The sequence below is a fragment of the Leptosomus discolor genome, chromosome 8, assembly GCF_034619465.1.
Source record: "Leptosomus discolor isolate bLepDis1 chromosome 8, bLepDis1.hap2, whole genome shotgun sequence".
NCBI lineage: Eukaryota > Metazoa > Chordata > Aves > Leptosomiformes > Leptosomidae > Leptosomus > Leptosomus discolor.
The window spans coordinates 298173-317685 of record NC_141398.1 but is presented as its reverse complement, the minus strand read 5'-3'; the positions used below and the strand labels follow the sequence as shown (position 1 = coordinate 317685).

At 42.8% G+C, this 19513-nt stretch overlaps 1 protein-coding gene across 1 annotated transcript in view; it reads right to left on the bottom strand.

Moving 5' to 3' along the window:
* DOK6 (docking protein 6) overlaps positions 1–19513 on the bottom strand; it is a 243584-nt gene that overhangs the window by 137336 nt on the left and 86735 nt on the right. Inside the window, exon 2 of the mRNA XM_086469280.1 lies at positions 10629–10736. Coding sequence (XP_086325406.1) covers positions 10629–10736 — 108 coding nt within the window. The remainder of the gene's footprint in view (positions 1–10628; positions 10737–19513) is intronic.

Sequence of the window (19513 nt, the reverse complement as noted above, 5' to 3'; positions counted from 1 at the left end):
TGAGAAGTGCACACCTCCCAGCTGCTGAAACATGGGTCAGGCACTGCTACTAGTGAGCACCCTGCTTTGGTGCAAAGACCTGAACAACCCCTCTTGCTGTCTCTTAAGGTGCATCCGTCCTGCTGCACTGATACTTTTTGCCCCAGATATCATCAAGCTGAAGAAGCAAACTATGTCCATACTCTTTGCTTCCTTGCTCACCGCTGTCAGACTTTTATTTCTGGATCAGTCTCCTGGTTTTTGTGCAAAGTCAGTTAAAGTGGATTCCAGTTTACCCTCAATAATATGCACTTTCTTCGCCATCCTCCCATCCCATTCTTCCCTTTAGCATTTCTCGTATCAACTTCTTGAACAGCCAGCTTTCCATCCGACAGAAGGTCTCAAGTGTTTCTCCCAGATATCTAATTGTTAAGGTTTCATAGAGTGCTGGAGCACTTATTACTTTATTTTTCTCCTGTGCTCTAACATTTGGACTATTTCTTCTTCAAGTTTTAATCAACAATTTTCCTTTCCATGTTAGGTGCCACAGGATACATGTACAGAGAATGGCTCCAAGACCTCATCTCAAACACCTGACCCTGTACTAGTCTTCAGAAATGACAGGTAGCTATTAGAGCAAATGCCAGGCTTTAGCTCTGAAAGAACTGGAGGTAACATATTTCATTACTCAAGGGAGAAAATTATCTGAGTTTCCATCATATACAAAGCTTTACAGATGACACGAGACATTTCAGCTGTCAAAGTCAGAAGTGTTTCTAACACACTTGCACAAATACAGGTTTGCAAAGGCTTTAAACTTTGCCAAAACATGGCTAGATTTTCATGGCAAAAAGAGAATATACACAACTGGCACACATCCTGTCGTGTTCTCTACTGTCTTCAAGAGGAAATACCTCTCTGGTCGGCCTGCTCTGATGTTTAGTTGTTCCCCTGGTTAACTTTTTTTGTCTCCTCATATCCAGATAATTTACCCTGAAGCAACCTCTGCCTGTTACCTCTTGTCCTTTCCCTGTGCACCCTTGAGAAAAGAGCACCTCTGTTTCTCACCTCAGCCACCTCATCAAAACTGCAAGGCTGTGATTAGATCCCCCCACGCCTGCTCTCTTCACTACTTCCTTCAACCTCTCCCCATACATCAGCTTCTCCAACCTAAAATGTCCTCGTTGGCCCGCTGCTGGACCCTCTCAGTTTTTTCAGCGTCTCTCTTGAATAGAGCAGCGAGGGGATCAGAATTGGACACGATATTCCAGGCACGGCTTAACAAGCACTCAGTAGGGAGAAGCCCTCCCAGCGGAGAGTCCTCAGGCTGCTGCCCATACTGCTGCAAAGGCAGCCCAGGGCATGGTTCACCTTCATCGCTGCCAGGGCACATGGCTGGCTCAGGGTCAGCTGGCTGCCCAGCAGGACCCTCGGGGCCTTTTCAGCAGCGCTGCCCTCCAGCCACTCAGTCCCTGGCCTCTTTTGCTGCGTGGGTTATTTGGTCTCAGGTGCAGGAGTTCACATTTAGGTTCGTAGAGGTCAAGGAGCCTCCATCCCTAAAGACACACAAAACCCAGCCAGAGATGGCCATCAGCAAAATGATCTGACCATTGCTGCTTTGAGCAGAGGACTGGCCTAGGTGGACTACAGAGGTCCCTTCCAACCTGGATTGTTCCACAGGCCAATGATATTCTGACAGTTTTGCATTATAAAATTATCCCCCCCCTCCCCGAAATGTTTGAATGTATCCAATAATATTTTTTACAGTAAAAAGTTCAGTCCTCCAGCTTGTTTTAACACTTCATGTAACAGGAATGTAGGCTCCTACTTAAACAGCTGATTTTTAAGAGTGTCCCTTTTGCTGCAAAACTGTGCACAGACTCAAGTACTACTACGAATTTACTGTATTAAGTGTACATGGACCTTTATATAAGAACACCACTAACGTGTCTGGGAGTTGCTTTGTGCTACCAGTAGCAACCAAGAGATGGTCTATACTTTTCCTGCCATTTATTCCATCCTTGATACTTAGACACAACCACTGACGCCACTGCTGAGGAATTCAAAGCCACCCACAGACACCACTTCTTCATTTGCCTGTGAAGTGACACATTAATTAATACTCTGTGCCACCAAGGTTTAGAAGGATTAGTAGAGTCCTACACAGAAAGAGACTCATAGGGTCAGTTAAGCATTTTAGGTCCATGCTTGTAGGAGCTCAAAGTCCTGTCAGCCTGCTCAGCTTGTAGATTTCTTCACTACATTGGTAAGGAAAGAAGATGTTATTGCCTCAACACAATCTTTGTTGGAAGAGATTTTGTTTTATTAGTTTGCATGCTGCCCTTTGATGTGCTTAGACTCCATTAACAGCTTTATTACCAGCACAGCTCCAATTATTCCTGCAATTTGCTTTTTGACGCATAGAATGCTTGCGTTGAACAATTACGTTGTTCAGATATTTCTATAATTTAAGAGATCTGATAATTACTGCAAATCTTATTGTTTGGTGTACAGAATAGAGTAATTTTACTAACAGTTATTTATTTAAATAGGGTTCATTTTAATCTCATCAGCTGAGTAATAGTTGCCCATGAAAGCAATGTCCTTTGTAACCTTCCCATACCGACCAGATAATTTTGGTAGAAGACAGGATATTACTTGAAAGTGCTATAAATAAATATTTGAAGAGAATTACATGTCAAAATGGGGAAAAAATAAGGTTTCCTGTAAAATTCAGTTATCTCTGCTTTGGGCAACTCAGCAAAGTAAGGGTGTAAAAACCACACAAAGGACATTTGGGCACCTTTTTCAACCTCAAAGAGCAAAGACTTACAAAAAACAACTGTGAAATTCTCAGTTCTTTGCAGATAAAAATTTGCAAAATATTATTCACAAGTAACATAGTCACGCACACAGACCATTCACTGGGCTCCCAAGAAAATACCACATTGAGATCACTATTTTGAAATTTTCTGAAAGAATTTCTGAGCAATAAAGCATGACCACACTTTTAAAGAACAAGGATAAAGGCAAAAGAGGGAAAGGACAAAATGGTCAAAATTTGGGATTGTTCTCAAAGTAACAATCCAGTATCTGTGAATGTGACCAGATCTTCAGAAGGCATTCATACTAAGCTTTCGTCCAATATGAATTTTTGAGTTAATTTAACCAGATGAGAAAATATAGACTTATTGAGGAAATTTAGATCAACTAACAAGCAGTGGAAGCAGAATGGTCAACATAGCAAAACCAGCCAGGTCTGAACTTGAGATTGGAAAAATCAGAAAGCATAAACATTATACCCCACCCCCCACCCCCCCCAAAAAAACACAGCAAAACTGAAAATCACAAAACAAACAAACAAAGAAAAAAACCTCACCAAAAACCAAACCTCCAAACAACCTAGGAAGGGGAATTCAAATACTACTCAAATGTGGGTGCATCCAGTGTTACAATATATCTTACCACCAAAAGCGCAAGAATTTCAGCCTAACAATTACATTTCGATAGATGCTTATCCAGCTTCCTTTTGAGAAGGCCTTTGCATCTCAGAAGCAATGCAATACCGTGAGTAGTAACGGTGGCATCCCAGATTATAGTGGTCCATAAGGAGACTTGCTTAACTTCCAATTTGGAGTGCACATGAGCAACACCAGGGGCTGAAATACTCCACGATAAAGCAGGACTCTTGGATTAAAGTAGAATAAACTGTAGGCTAATTTGCATTTCTGCGGCAATAAGGATGTTTATTTAGGCAACCTAGCAATGGCCAGAGAACGCCACGGGTTTTTTCCCCGACCGAAAGGTAACTGAGTAAGTGGAAACTGAGACAAGTTCTTATATGGGTTATGATAAAGCTACCATATGTAAATATTTTCACTTTTCACTTTAGAATTGTAATTACATTTGAGAATAGTATGTCTTCACACACAGATGACTCTGTCAAAAGTTAGTGTTTTTCAAAGTTATCAGGAATTCAATTATCCTGAAATATTTTGAATAGAATAATCACCCTGTGGTCTAAGGCCATCTCAATTAGAGACTAGCAACTGAGCTGCAGAAGAATAAAGAGCTTCTTGTTCCTGCATAGTGAGTTTTTAAACACAAAAAAGAACCTGTCCCTTCCTCTCTCCTACAAAACAGGACTACGAACACACCAAGAAACCCAGGGATGTGCACGCAGGAGATCTCATTGCCAAGGACTGCTCAAGAAACCGCTGTAGCTGAAAAAAGAACTCACCTTAATCCCTGGGATTGCATTACAGAAATCCCCGTTTTCTGAAACTAGCGCTTAGCATTCCACAAGCTTCTTCAGGACAATCAAGCAATGAAAGAAAAAATGCGATGTGGCTCCCCTTGTGTGGCCCTGGCCACAAATTTAATTTAGTAGTTTAGTTAGAAGGCTACTGCTATTCTTTTTCCTCATTATTTATTTTTGTGGACACGCATTATGTAACGTGTGCTTAAGACCATCTGTTCCATATGTATTTCTGGCTATCGGAAGTCATTGCTGAAATGTTGCACAATTTATTTTATTTTGCATTTGCAGATTTATATAAAGCACATCATAATCGAACATAACAGAAAAAAAAACAAATAAAATCTAAAAATCTTACCCTACTTTAATCTTGTTAACTTAAAACCTTAGAGACAGCTGTTGCTGACACAATCTTAACGGAACAATCTCTCATACTGGGGGGGGTTAAATCAGTAAGTGTTGAACTCTACACCAGACATCACCTACTTAGGTATTTGAAGGGTAAGCACGGTAGCACTGACAGATTCAAGCTTGCTCCAAGGGACAAGCTTGTCAGGGACAGACCCACCTCACACCACCTTCACTTTGTGTGAAGGTTATGTACCTTATTAGTGAAACAGAAACATGCATTAATGGAACTGGAGATTTCACAAGGAATGGCAGAATCCACATCTGCTGGTTCCCATTTTGGAGTTTACAGACTAGCATTAGTAACTCAGCTACATCATCCTTACGTTCCCTTTGGGCTCCTGAGTGAGTACGTTCTCCACGCTTTGCTAGTGACCATTTTGTGTAGCTGAAGTGTCTAGGATCAAGCCAACAACACAGGAACATCTCTGTAGAATCCTCCCATACATACCCTCACCAGCACGTGCCGGTTTCCTCCACAGCAAACCCCAACACCAACGTGTTCATCCCCACTCTCTTTCTTGCACTTTTCCTCTGTCCTCTGTCTTTTGGATGCACAGGGTCTTTGGCAAGCCCTTTGCTGCTGATGGGTCTGAGTCTGTATGGATAACCAGTCTCAACTCTTCCAGTTAGTTGCTCTTCAAGCTCTACTTTGCTCTTTCTAATTCTGCTTTAACCATTAATTGGCCAACTGTGTAATGCTTTTGAGTTTATTTGGGTACACTTCAGGTTTTGAAGTCTGACCTCTCATTTCTAGTAACCTTCATGCTGCTACTTAGCCGCGTTGACCTCCTGTATGGCTCCTGTGAGGCTCTCTGCAGGGGTAACAGGCACTGGTACCACCTGATCAGTATGACTCCAAGGCCTGAAAGAATTTCAGTTTTTACATACATTTATCTTCTTTTACAAAAATAGGTAAGTTTTTTATTTGTGCCCTCTTATGCTGTAAAAGATGTGGTGTCTGGTTTTGGCCTCCTTGTTTAGAAGACACGTGGTGTCTGCTTTTCTCATTGTGTAGGAACAGCTACCAAGAACACGCCCGACCCCAGCATGGGTGCAGAGCTATGGCCACTTCATGCCCCTTCGGAGGGAGCAAGGGGAGCAAACATAGCTGCTCTGCACCCGGAATGGTCAAGGGAAAACGTACAGCTAAGCTGTAACTTACCTGAGCAAGAGTGGCATGATCTAAATTACAGTAACGAGAAGTTTCAATTTGATACCAGAATCTGGAAGGAACAGATGAGGTCATGTTTTGACTAATGAATGTAATATTCACTGTTACTGTCAGGAGGCACTTGCCTATAAAGACTAATGCCATTACTGCTATTTATAATAAGAAAATTACTAGGAAAAAAAAAAAAACACCAAAGCAATGCACAACAGCATTAGAGAATTCACAGAATAACAAATAAACCCACTTACTGTCTCAATACTGGGGAGGGGAGTCCACTTTCTAAAGCAGCCAGCTTATTTGCTCATTAATAAATACTTATTTAGGATATGTAAACCAGAAGACCTCTATTTTCAACTCTCTTAGCTTTGTGCTACCGGTCCCACTTTTTCTCTTTTTTTTTTTATCCCCTTCTATAATTTACATTGCCCAGTACACGGGTGTATCATGTAAGTACAGGAGATAGACAGCCATCTAGGTAAAGTGCTTTAAACAGGAATTTGACTTGAGCTACATTTCGGGCTCAGACATGGAAACATAGAGATCTTGATGAGTTATTTATATTGGGGTAATTTTTGTGATCCTGGATACTGATCCAAATGCAGATGAATCAAAGGTATTAATTTTTATTATGTTTCCATTTGAGAGATAAATTTTTCCCCTGTAACCCTGCATAACAAAGCTACAAAACCCACACAGTACAACCTAGTAAGACTATGTGCCACTCCTAGACCTTCTCCCAGGGTAACCTGGACCGCTCCGACGGTCTGAAGGACAGCAGTCCCTAGAGCCCGAGTCCCCCTCTGCACCACCCCTTGTGTTCTACGAGTTGTAAAGAGATTGTACAGGAACAAGGATCTCAGGGTTGATGTACAAATTCTTATATGAATATCAGCGTGTGATCACAGCTTTTCACCCTTTCAAGCATGTTGTCCTTTCATAAGCAGTCAGGCTTGCAACTTAAATTTTAATATTCCTTAAAAAACACCAGGTCTCAGTTCTTCAAAAATTAATGATTTTTTTAATTGATTCTTAGAATTCAGAGCTACCCTTCAACTTTGCACATGAGATGTCCTCCTTATATTTTGTGAGTGAATAAGGAAACAGAAAGTTTCAAATCAGGGCTAACAGTTTGCACGGGATAGCAATAAACATGCATTTTGAACTACTTCAAAATACAGCAAAGCAATAAGCAACTCTAGAAAAGAGAGAGAATTAGGCTATTTCAATCCAATACCAGCAACCATATAATTGTAACTGCTCCCGTAACAACCTGTACCGTGACCTCAATAGTCATGCTCAATGACTAACCACAACTCATGCATGTCTACTTCACCACTATTTCATTTCTCAGAATGGAGGTAATTGAGGAGAGCAATCATTATGAAACAATAAAATATCCTTAAAAAAAATCAAGCCTAAGAATAAAATTCAGGGTTTCTATTTTCTGATAATATAACTTTAGAAATTATTTTATGACTTTATTTGAAAAATGGGTATAATCTCAGTGAACAGATAGAATTCTTTTTTCTCTACAGCCAGAAGCCCAGTATTCTTTTAAATAGGAAAGAGCATCCATTTCTCCATTTCTTTCTCTTACCCCTCCCCACCCTTAAGGAGTGGAATAGGAGGAAAAAAAAGGGATGCAAAAGAACACCACGCTCCCTTCCATTTGCTTACGTACATGCAAAGGGCCACGCTTCCATCAGTACTATAACACACGCCTGCATCTGTATCTATGGGGGTTTTTTTAGCTTCTCAAATGATTCTTAGATTCATAATTCTTCCACAAAGATGACAGTTGACAAGCAACACAAAGTGAATATGAGTCCTTTTACACCTGAAGTATGCTATAGGCAATAATATGCTCGAAACCCAACTTAACCGGCCCCAAAAGCTCCCCCCAAAGCCCCACTTTGATCCTCCTGCCCTGCTAACCCATACAAACTCCATCGACAAGGGGTCTCCTCGGGGTTTCAGCCATCGCTACAGCTATGGCATTGGGTCTGCTGGGATGGAGCTCGCTGTCCCCAGAGCAGCCCTCGCAGTGCCGTGCTTTGCAGCGGAGGCAGAAGGGTGCTGGTAACACGCCCGTGTTTCGGCTGCTGCTGAGCAGGGCTCCCAGCGTCACGGCTGTCTCTCCAACAGCGCCCCTCACCAGCGAGCTGGGGGCGGGCAACAACCTGGCAGGGGGCACAGCCAGCACAGCTGGCCCCGACTGACCGAGGGGATATTCCGCACCGTACAACGTCTGCCCAGCAATAAACACTAGGAGAAAGTGGGGGGGGGGGGGGGGGCGGGGGGGCACGCTCTTCTGGAGCAACCGCTGTGCGTGCTGACGCCCTGCTTCCTGGGAGGCAGCTGGGCATCGCCTGCTGATGCACAGAACAAACCTTTTTGTTCTCCTTTGCAGCCTTCGCTTTTGCTCTATTGAACTGCCTTTATCTCGACTCACGAGTTTTTTCCATCTTGTTTCCTCCCCGCCCTGTCCTGCTGAGCAGCAGAGTGGTAGTGCAGCTTGGTGGGCACCCGGTGTCCAGCCAGGGTCACCCACCACAGTCCTTTTTGGTGCCCAACAGGGAGCATGAGGAATTTAAGATAAGGACAGTAACAGGCAAATCATGGACTGAACGCAGCTAGAGAGAAAACAGTGGAGTGATTCTGGGGAATTTCAGCTGCTGTAATTGTGGTGAAGGGATGAAGGGTGGACTGTGTGTAACTTGTCCATTTCTGTCTGGTGTTGTGATGATGTTATTTTGATTCTGGTGTGGGGAATTCTTTTTGTCGATGTGAGCAAAGTTTGTGAAGATTGTGTGATGACTGTGGATTTTAATGACAATTTTTAAATATGTGATTCACAAGGGCAAGGGGTGGAATGTACTGGGTTGGCGTGGAAAAGTTTTGGTAGCGGGGGGTTACAGGGGCGGCTTCTGTGAGCAGCTGCCAGAAGCTCCCCCCTACGTGCGATACAGCCCATGCCAGCCGGCTCCCAGACGGACCCGCCGCTGGCCGAGGCCGAGTCCACCAGTGACGGAGGGAGCGCCTCTGGGGTGACATGTTCAAGAAGGGGGAAAAATTACAGAGAGACAGAGCAGAGCCCCGGCTGGAGCAGGTTTGCTGTCAGAACTTGTGACCCCGTGGGGGAACCACGCTGGAGCAGTCTGTTCCTGACGGACTGCATGCCGTGGAAGAGACCCAGGCTGGAACAGTTTGTGTAGAGCTGCAGCCTGTGGGAAGGATTCACACTGGAGAAGTTCATGGAGGACTGTCACCTGTGGGAGGGACCCCACGCTGGAGCAGGGGTAGAGTGTGAGGAGCCCTCCCCCTGAGGAGGAAGGAGGTCTAATGAACTGACCGTAAGCCCCATTCCCCGTCCCCCTGCACTGCTGGAGGGGAGGAGGGAGAGAAATCAGGAGTGAAGTTGGGAAGAAGGGAGGGGTGGGGGGAAAGTGTTTTCAGATTTGGTTTTATCTCTTTATCCTACTCTGATTTGATTGGTAATAAATTAAACTGATTTCCCCAGGTCGTGTCTGTTTTGCCCGTGATGATAATTGCTGAGTGATCGCCCTGCCCTTATCTCGACCCATTAGCCTGTCATCATATTTTCTCCCACCTGCCCACCTAAGGAGCGGGGTGACAGAGCAGCTTTGGTGGGCACCTGGTGTCCAGCTGGGTCACCCACTACAGCTGTCAGCCCAAACCATCCAATTAATCCTTTTAAAGACCCATCATTAAGTTAAATTTTGAAAGTAAATGGTTTTTGAAATTTGTGTTGAAGAGAAGAATCACTTTTGCTCGATGTGGACGCACGGGAGCAAACCTTGCCATTGTGGTACATCACTGAAAGTGCCAATGGCCTAGTACACATCAGTCCTAGACCTGGATACCAATGTAAGATCAGAAATTGGATTTTTGGCAATATGAAATTACTGGGGCTCTTTTTCTTAGAAAATATTCAGAGGATAATTGCATGCTATTTATTATATATACATTTTTCATTTAAAGACACCAAGAGGTTACTGGAACTGAAAGGCTAATTTGTGTATTTTTATGATAAAAAGCATCAGACCCGCCCTCAAGACTTACATCCACACTCTTTCACAGCTTGCTGCGTGACCTTGCTCAAGTCATCTTTCTGGTTCAACTTGCCGGTTTTGACGTAACATTGAATGTTGTCAGGGCATGAAGCTAAAGGTGACTGGATAGAAGAAAACAGTGCAACCACAGAGCCCTGCCCTATTTTAGGATTAGCTAACTTGAAGCCTACTGACTGACTTGGGGAGCTGGTAACAGAAAAGAAAACCCATGCTCAAATATCTTGTTTTCCATCACGGAAATGGTAGTGACAGAGAAAGCAGGGAGAATCTCATCCAGTGAATCCTGAATTTTTACCCTTAAAAATCTTTGCTGTTGACAGAGCTTGCTCTGGGAGAAACGTTACCCATTCAACCAGTGTCAGCACTACAACCACAGCATTTAGCATCTTCAGAATTTGTTCCATACTTAGTAACTAATAGTTGAACACTCGAATAAGCAGCCAATTTTACACATTTCCAAAATGCTAATGTTTAAAGAAAAACACATCAGTCTGTCACTTCACACACACTGGGGTTCTGTGCTTATCTGCAAACACAGTGTGGTATCTCACCTGCATCACAGAGTTACAGACGTTTACTGTGCTTTTAGTGTCAGGATTAGGTTTTCAACCCGGTTCTCACTGTACTCACGGTACAGACGCTCCCACAACACACTCTTCCCAATGACAAATGGTAAACAGGCAATGCTTCAGTTCACAAGAAAGGCATGACTCACCTTGTGAAAGTTCCTGAAATATGCTGCCTTCTCATCTGGAAATTTTTCCAGCCTCCTGGGCCCTTTACTGGAAGCCTTCTTGAAAACCAACCAGCAACGCCTGAAAATCTGCAAAGAAAATCAATGGGTTATATTAGCTTTTTTTAACAGTGGACAGTGTCACAAAAGCATTCAGTTCCATAATTGACTTACGAAGAAATTTTAAAATGACAATATTTTATTTTAAAAGCCTGGAAAAATTTGAGAACACCAATTATTTCCACACAAGTAATCCAAATTCATCCATTTATTCATATTGATTGCAAATCCTTGATGGTCTTTTTTGCTTCAATTTCTTTCATGCATGCCAAATTTGACCATTCCTGAGATGCAAGTAAACCCATGAACTTTGGATATGAAAAGAACCATAAGGCTATCACACAGAAAGTATGTTCAGAGATCACTCCATGCATTTCTATCTTTCACATTTGTACTCTGTTTCTGAGAATATCGATACCACCAAGAAACGTTCATCACAGCTTTTAACAGGCACAGTGATCAGCAGTTAGTATACGCCTGTGTGCGCAGGAAAGAAAACACAAGGTTGAAACAAGCACCAATGCAACCATTACTGAACAACATCTAGTGCTCTCAGTTCAAGGACCAACTTTCTAAAGAAAAACTATACCGACAGGGAATAAAGCAGGGAAAAATAAAACCTCCAGAAAGAACAAAACAGCGTCATCCTCTCATTTTAATGAGGAACACACTAGGTACTTCTTAAAATGCATTTTTCAGCAATGAGGGCACTTTGTTAGACTATTTACCAAGCATTCTGATGGTACTGCCGTAACCAGAAGTTTAAAATCAGGATTGAATTATCAAATAAGAATGCATTTGCAGTTCAAGGAGAAGCTGATTAAGGATAATCCTTTAGACTATACTATGCAAGTAATCTAGTTTTATCATCTGTAAAAAGTTTATTTCATTCTCCACTTCAGTACTTGCACAGCTCTGTAAACAATAGTATATGGAATTTTATGTTCTTATTTCAAGGATACATTGAAAAACAAAAAACCACAATACTAGTTAATGGTTCCACTGGCCGTATGTGGAAAAAAGCCTTATTTCTTCAGAAATTCTACAAAACTTAATGACACAACACAAGAAGTACAGTATTATTTAATTTGGATCAAACACATCTCCCATTACAAAAAAGGAAATTTTTTTTTTTTTAAAAATTAAATTAGCTAAAACAAGTTTTCTCTTCAGTGTGATGCTGCCTAAATTGAGTATAAGCAGTGTCATCAAAATAATTAAGCTCAATTAACCACATTCTGATATAATACTACTGACACTATGCTGTTGCTATTATATCTCAGATGAACGTTACCAATCAAAATAAGTGTTTTCTTTTAAAAACCTGCCATTGGACTACAGTATCAACCTGTTTAATTATGAAGACTTTTGGAAGAAACCACAGTATTCAATGAAATCCTCACCAAGCATACTTCTTACAATGCACACAAGTTTCAGGCTTTTTCTGCTAAGGCTGTAAGATGGCGCCTGTCCAACTGTACTTCCCATCTCAGAAATTATTACTTCACCTAACCTGGGGGAAAGCAAAGACAATACCATATTTCCTGAAAAAAATTACATTACACTGTGGGACATCATAACCCATCTTTATTAGCTAGCACTTTCTTCAAATAACACCTCAGCAGTGCTGCAGCTTGCTGTACCACAGCTACAGCGCTGCTCCCACAGCTCTCCTGATTAACCCATGTTAACTCCTCACGCCATCACGGTGTGAAAAGCTCCACGCACAGGTACAGGATATTCACGCGGTTTTGACCTTACTAAAAGCAATACCACCAGCTGTCCACAGGGGACGCATTTATTGATTTAATAAAAGTGTCGCTTTTGATAATACTCCTGGCTCTCCTGGGATCTGGGTTTGGTTTTTCACTCTGTGTGCATTTTCAGTTGATCTCTCTTCCTCTGAGGAAAGTCTTTTCCTAAGAAGCCTTCTATCAAGGTAAAAACCATCACCTTCATTTCAACTCTTTTATTGATTTCCTTCTTTTCATTACCTGCCCTTAATGATTTACAGCCCTCAAAGACTTCTCTTCAGTAGATCAACCTACAGGCCCCACCATCAGTGGCGGTGGCTTTTAGCACATTTCACAGATGACTTGAATTTTGGACAGCTGGTGATAAGGTAACAGGATTTGTGTTAATTGACTGAGAAGTTTTTTGAAGGTTGGGGTTGTTTTTTGCTCACTCTTTCTTGTTTTGTTTTGTTTTTTAAAATCTATATGGCATCATCACTTTTCACTAAAATGCAAAGTGCAGGCACAGTCCATCAGAAGTACCACTAACAAATGGAAAACCAGACATGCAAAGTCAAGGCGTCAGGTTTCTCCCTGTGAGGATGAGGACATTTTCCAGATAAAAGGTCATTAATGCGAACTCCAAAGCAATTCCTTCAGTGACCAAGGAGCAGGTTTTCCTGAATGGCAACTTCAGTCTGTTTTCACTGGGTATCAATCAGGGACAGCCTGGAGGCAAGTATGAGGGTTTGCAGCTAAACTGACAAAATTCAAGAGGGAGGCTTTGACCCCCTTCTTAGTGGGTGCTTCGAAGTATGCATCGACGAGGGCTAGCTGCTCATTATCTTTCAGGATGCTCCTTATTAGGCCTCTTCCCAAATTTCAGCACTAGGATGAACTCAGTGGCTTCAGCACACGGACTGCGGGAACAAACAGCCCTTGCTTTTAAAGGAGAACACTGAACAGCAGGAGGAGGGAACTGCAAGTTTTACCTTTAGACTGCTACTGCTTCAACCTATTGACGTCCGTTTTTTCCAGACCTTTAGGGAGAGGAGAGATCTGAAGAACGGAATGGCTTGAAGAGGACTCCTGATACAGCAGATACATACACCATGGTATACCCTTGCATTTGGATTTGATTTTTTTTAACCTGCTTTTAAAGCTGGTGTAAACATAGACAGCCCTGCCGCATTTCAGCTGCATTTTACCTTACTGCACCCACAGACAGCTTGTATCTCAGTGTTTAAAAAAGCATTAGCATATGAATTCACCTATAAATATGAATAAATAGGTGCAGATGTGAGCACACAGCAAACAAACATTTGCCTTTCATAAGGCACCTCAATTGTTATACAGAAGCCTACTCAATTATTCACAAACTGTGAGATACTCTTTTATCCCTGGCCTACTTTATGATGCCATTGGCTGCCATCAGAACTGCCGAAAGACTTCTGAAGTCCTCAGATAATTGGAGTAGCCATTGTGAAAGAAACCAGCATCAGTCCTTTAACAGCAGAGAGAATGACAACCACTCACAGTGTTGTCTCCATAATATTTAGTATTTCCGGTGAGATTTAAGTGTCCGTTTTTCACACATGCATAGCTGAAGAAATGCCAAATAGTCGATCATTTAATCAGTGTTACAGCATTCTTGGATGAGCACTCACTGCTCAATGAACATGATTTAAAAATTTTGTATTGAGAGCAAACACCACAAAGCCTGCCCCTGTGCCATTGCTTTTTTCTGCAGAAATTCAGAAACTCACCATCAAGTACGTGCTATGTTTAGGTGTCCTTTTATTAAGGTATCAATTAGAAGGACCAAAACCTGTTCAGTACAAACCTGAGAAGGATTCTATTGAAATACCTGCTGAGTCCACGGCAGAGCAGAACCTCTTCAAACAACGCCCCTCCTCTATCTGTTTTACAACCTGGGCAAAGCAGAAAAAGCCGTTCCTCTAGATCCCAGCCCCTGTGCAACCATGCATCAGCAAGCGACGGCAGTAACTCAGTGCACTTGTGGTCCGGCGACAGCTGGTTCGGCTGCCCCTTGCAACAGCACACATGAATGATTTTCATCACATGAACACGCTCGCAGGGGAGAGCAGCCTCTGCTCCCACGGATGGACTCCCAGCAGCCTCAGCTAGTGAGCAGCCTCATCTCGTTAGCAAGAGAAAAGCATTCCAGACCTGGAGCAATATCAGCTTATCACCCTCAAAGGATTTCTGAAATCTTTCCAGCCAGAAGTTTGACTTCCAGTGCTGCTCCATTTCTATTAGAGATCCCTTTCTTACATTTTACTTGAAACACTGCAATAGACCAATTCATGATGAAAATCTCTGCATAATCTTATTTTCTTACTTTTTCTTCTGCTTAATTCACCTCTCAGCTCACCGCTCAAGCATGTCCATATTTTTCAATATTCTTGACTAATATATGCAGAAGTTTGGCCTCTGAACAGATCATTATTCTCCATGCTCATATTATACAGTTCTGTTTTATTGTTGCCATGGTTGTTCATAATAAATCCATTAAAAGACATATTACAGGAAATCCATTGGCTAAATTAGTTTTTTAAAAAGAAGAAAAACTTTTTCCTGTTCCTAAAATAATTTGAAATAACTGGTTTACAGTAGGAATGTTACATGTGATTTTGCATTTTCCAGAGATATTTAAAGCCTTTTCCTAGTCATTTACAATAGATGCTTTAGACATTAACTTTGGGGTTTTTATCCACAGCTGTAGCTAATAAAGCTTTTCTATTCACCACTAATATTTAGAGAACAAATTTTTATTGACACGTCTCTACACCTTATTCCAGAAATTCCACCTCATTCTCAAAAAAAACCCTGAGACAAAAACACCCTCATCCATCTTTTTCTTTTTTTTAATAATGCCAACAAAGAAAGTTACAACACTATAAACTTTTTTTCAAACCACGTAAGATGCTCTGAAATCTCCCCGCCCCTATCCAAAAGACAGTACAAATGGCAATCACTTTCATGGGTATATTGGAAAACCATCTAGTCTTCTGCAACTAGCCGCGGAAACATTTGTCTCCTGAGAGAAGCAGCGAGTCAGCTCCCAGCTACCAACAGAAACCATCACTGACCAGGATGGGCAGCAAAGCATCGCTCATGAGGCTTTTTGCTAGTGTAACCCACCAGACGGTTCCCCCAGAAAGGCATCTACATAATGATATTCAGCCCTGCACATACACCTCCTTACCCGCCAGGAAGGCTAGCTCATTTCTCCTCCCTGACTTTCCGTGTCCAGTGCTCTCCTGTCAGACAAGACAACACCTACAGTGTACGCATTAAAAACACCAGAACACGAGTAAGTTCAAGTTCACTTTACTAGTTGTCTGTGATAAAATAGATATGGGTTTTTTAATGGGGTGTGTGAGAGAAATGCAGTATACTGTGAGCTAAAAACATCTTGACTCACAAATCTAAAAATGTAGCATCCATAGTACCAAAAATAAAACCAGTTGTCACAGTACAGTCATATTTAACCCTTGTTTTGACACTCACCACTTTTGGATTTTTCTGAGCATATTTTGGCAAAGGGAGAAGAGACAAGGGGTGACACCTCACTGCTTCAGTGGAACCACACTTGTCACGCATTCAAGTAAAATTTAAGAGAAACTGAAAAGCAGTTATTATCTGTAAAAAGGCCCAAGAGGAAAACGGGAAGACAAAACCACTCATTCCTCAGCTAAAGAACAAGTTACAGGACATAAGCTATTGCTGAGTAAAGTTAACAGGAAAAACGCACCAAACCACAAACCAAAACACCTCACCGTTGCACTCCAGCCACTTGAGTGACCAGCACTTTGCATTAAAAAGGCAAAGGCAAGCACCGCTGTAGGGAGGCATACCATCCCTCCCAGACTGAGGTCTCTGGACATCTTACAAATTAGGGTCCCCTAGGAACAGCGTTTCCCTGTCTGGAACAGCACTGATTTCGCTGTCTACTCTTCTGAAATACATTCACCACTGCACCGAGCGGTGCGTGTTGGGTGGCAAATCTGGACACGTATGCAGACCGAGCTCCCGAGCGCGCGGTGGGCACAGAGCAGCAGGGAGCCGAGGGCAGTTCCTGCTCCTTCACCACACCCTGGGAACTCGGCCACCTCCCAGCAGCGGAGCAGGGATCCTCCACAGCCACCCCGGGCAGCAGGAGAGGCAGAAATTACCCCTAGCCCTGCTCAGAAGCAAGAGGTTACTTGCCCCTGCCAGCAGCTCTGGGACGTGTGGCCAAGACTCTACCACAAGATACGGTGAGCCTCAGGATGTTTTCCTTTTTTTATTGATTCTAAATCTCCACCCACTCTTGCTTATTTCAACTTATTTTCTTTAAATGTTACCAAAGCAATTGCAAGAAAAGCAAAGCCATTTAAACTGTAAAGCCACAATTAATAAAACCACAAATATATTCCACAAAGATCATTAGTAATGAATTTTAAAAAAAATGCTGTCTGAAGGTGTGTTATGAAGCTGTCCAACAGGGAAGCATCCCTCATGTATGATAACCTTGCACGTACCCTTGAGCTTCATTTTATCATCTTAAGTAGGAAGCAAGGTTAAACCTCTAGTTTATAAACCTTGACAGTCTGCAACACTACAGAAAAGAATTAGGCCTTAGACCATTTCAGAGTCCTAGTTCAAATTCTAAAATTTCTGATAGCATTTTTAAATTATTATTATTTCCCAGATTGCAAATCTGCTGGCATTTAAAGTTAGGAATAGAAGAAATATAGAAACATCTGCCTCAAACTGTGTCATCTCAGATTAGATCAATCCTTGATTGCAGTCAGTGAGAATTAGGAATGGTTAGAGAGACATGATTAGGGACAATTCACCCAGTTATAGCATACATACGTCATCTTTCTGCTGCCATAACATACCATTATAGATTCATATAGATGTTTATAATATACTATGATTTATGGTGTTACAGTCACAGACTATACATGTAATCCATAAAAAGCCTTATTTTATTATTAGAGAGTTCTGTGAAATTAAAGCACACCATAGTAATTTTCCAACTACTCATATACTAACTAAACTACTGTGTGTATAAACACTGCAGCCATGGAATATGAAGTCTTTTTTTTCCTGTGTTTAGAAAAGAGCGGGGGGATACATATCTGAAAAGATCTGCACATCATATTCCTGTGAAAGCGTTACACGATTTTACCAATCCTTAAGCACCCACAGCTTGAAAACTCACCACCATTGCTCTGCTCTGGAGCACCCTCAGGGCAACTCAAGGACAGAAGGACAGCCCACACAAACAATGCGCTCCACAGCCCTCTGCGGGTCAGCAGAATTTATCACTTATATCTGAATCGATCCCATGGCTATTTAAAAAAAACCAACTGTTTTTGGCTTTCTGCACTTCTGACTCAGTGTTGGCAGGACAAACTTCAGCCAACCCCGCTTGCGTCATGCCTGGCCTCAGGGCAGAGGACAACACCCCCACAGAACCGCGGCGGTGCAGACCCCACCCCTGGGCCCCACTGCTCTGTCAGGACCAGCCAACACCATGTTCCTGTCCTGGCTACAAAGGCAGCGGGTGTGGGCACCTGGGGGCCTCCTGTGCTGGCCACGGGCAGCGGGCTGGGACCACTGGGCTCCTGGACCGTACCCGACGCTCACTCCTGCCCCCTGGGTGCTGCCCGCTCTGGAAGGAGCCAGAAACGCCCGACAAATCCTGGCCACATACGGAGCGAGCGATGGCCGGAGCCAACCGCCTGGCAACCCCATGACCAGCAGTACAGGTGCGCCCAAGCCCTGGGCCAGGCTGGCGGTGGTTTGGTGCAGGCTCCAGGGGCGGCGAAGGCCTGAGCCGCAGCGGGGCAGGGAGCTCCTCTGCTCCCACAGCAGGCAGAGCGGCACCGCCAGCTCCAACACGGCTGCACCGGGAACATCGGTCACGGGCAGCCTTTGCAGGCTCGTTCATCAGGAACAAGGCAAGCTGTGGGCTCACAGAGCCCCATGCCTCCCATTCCATCGCCTGTGATCTGACTACGAGCCAACACCTCACCCCACCGACGTGAGGCCTAAGGGAGCTCTCCCTGAGCATCCAGGATCGCAGCGGGTTGAGGCCCGGTACCCCTGGAGCCGGGACGCCTGTCGGGGCGGATTCCTGGAGACACCGATGACCATCCACTGGCAAGTGCCAGAGAGAAAAATTCAGTTTTTGGAATTTTGAATTCCGCAAGCATGGCAGAACAATTTACTGCAAGCGCAGTAGGAGAAAAGCATTGGCCATAGGTTACCATGTGTGTGCGTGTGTGTGTGCGTGCGCATCTGTGTGTACAAGTTAACCTTTATGTACGTGATTAACCTCTGTATCTACCTCTGTGTGTGTGTTCATGTGTGCAATTTAATTCAGAAAACTCTTATCAAATATCTCGTGTGAATCTTACCATTCTCAAATCTTTAACCAAGTTGCTATGCTGATTATAGCAAATTTTATTAAATCACTCTGATAACTGCCTGATGATTATGCATTATTAAAAATCATAGAACCTAATCTTGTGATTTACCCTAATAGGGCTAATAAATCTTAAATTGCTGCTATCTCAAAGTTGCGTAGGATCCACAGTCACTCATTCCCTGACAAATTGGCATAGTCCCTTGTATGTTTCTTCCATGTAGTAAATAAGAGTCAACCTTGTAATTGAACTTTGTTAAGCTGCACTTCTACAAACTCACATTAAAATCACTTTTGCTAATATCCTTGACGGTGATTCTTTAAGCACCCTTAAATCTCATAGTCGGCAGGATCCTCAATCAGGTTTCCATGGCAAGTGATTTAAAACACTCATCCGCAACAGAAACAAATCACAACAAAAATTTGGTTACAACAGTTTTAACAGGCATCCAGCAGGAAAATCTCAGAATTTGCATTATTTTTAAAGAAATTATTATGCCCAAGAAATCTCACACATTTCACTGAATCTGTAGCAGCTACTTACAAGCAATTAAGTAGGCAGAATTTGTACCCAAGTTCGTATCTCCTCCCCTAGGTACTTTTCTAAATGTAATCAGAAAAAAATACCA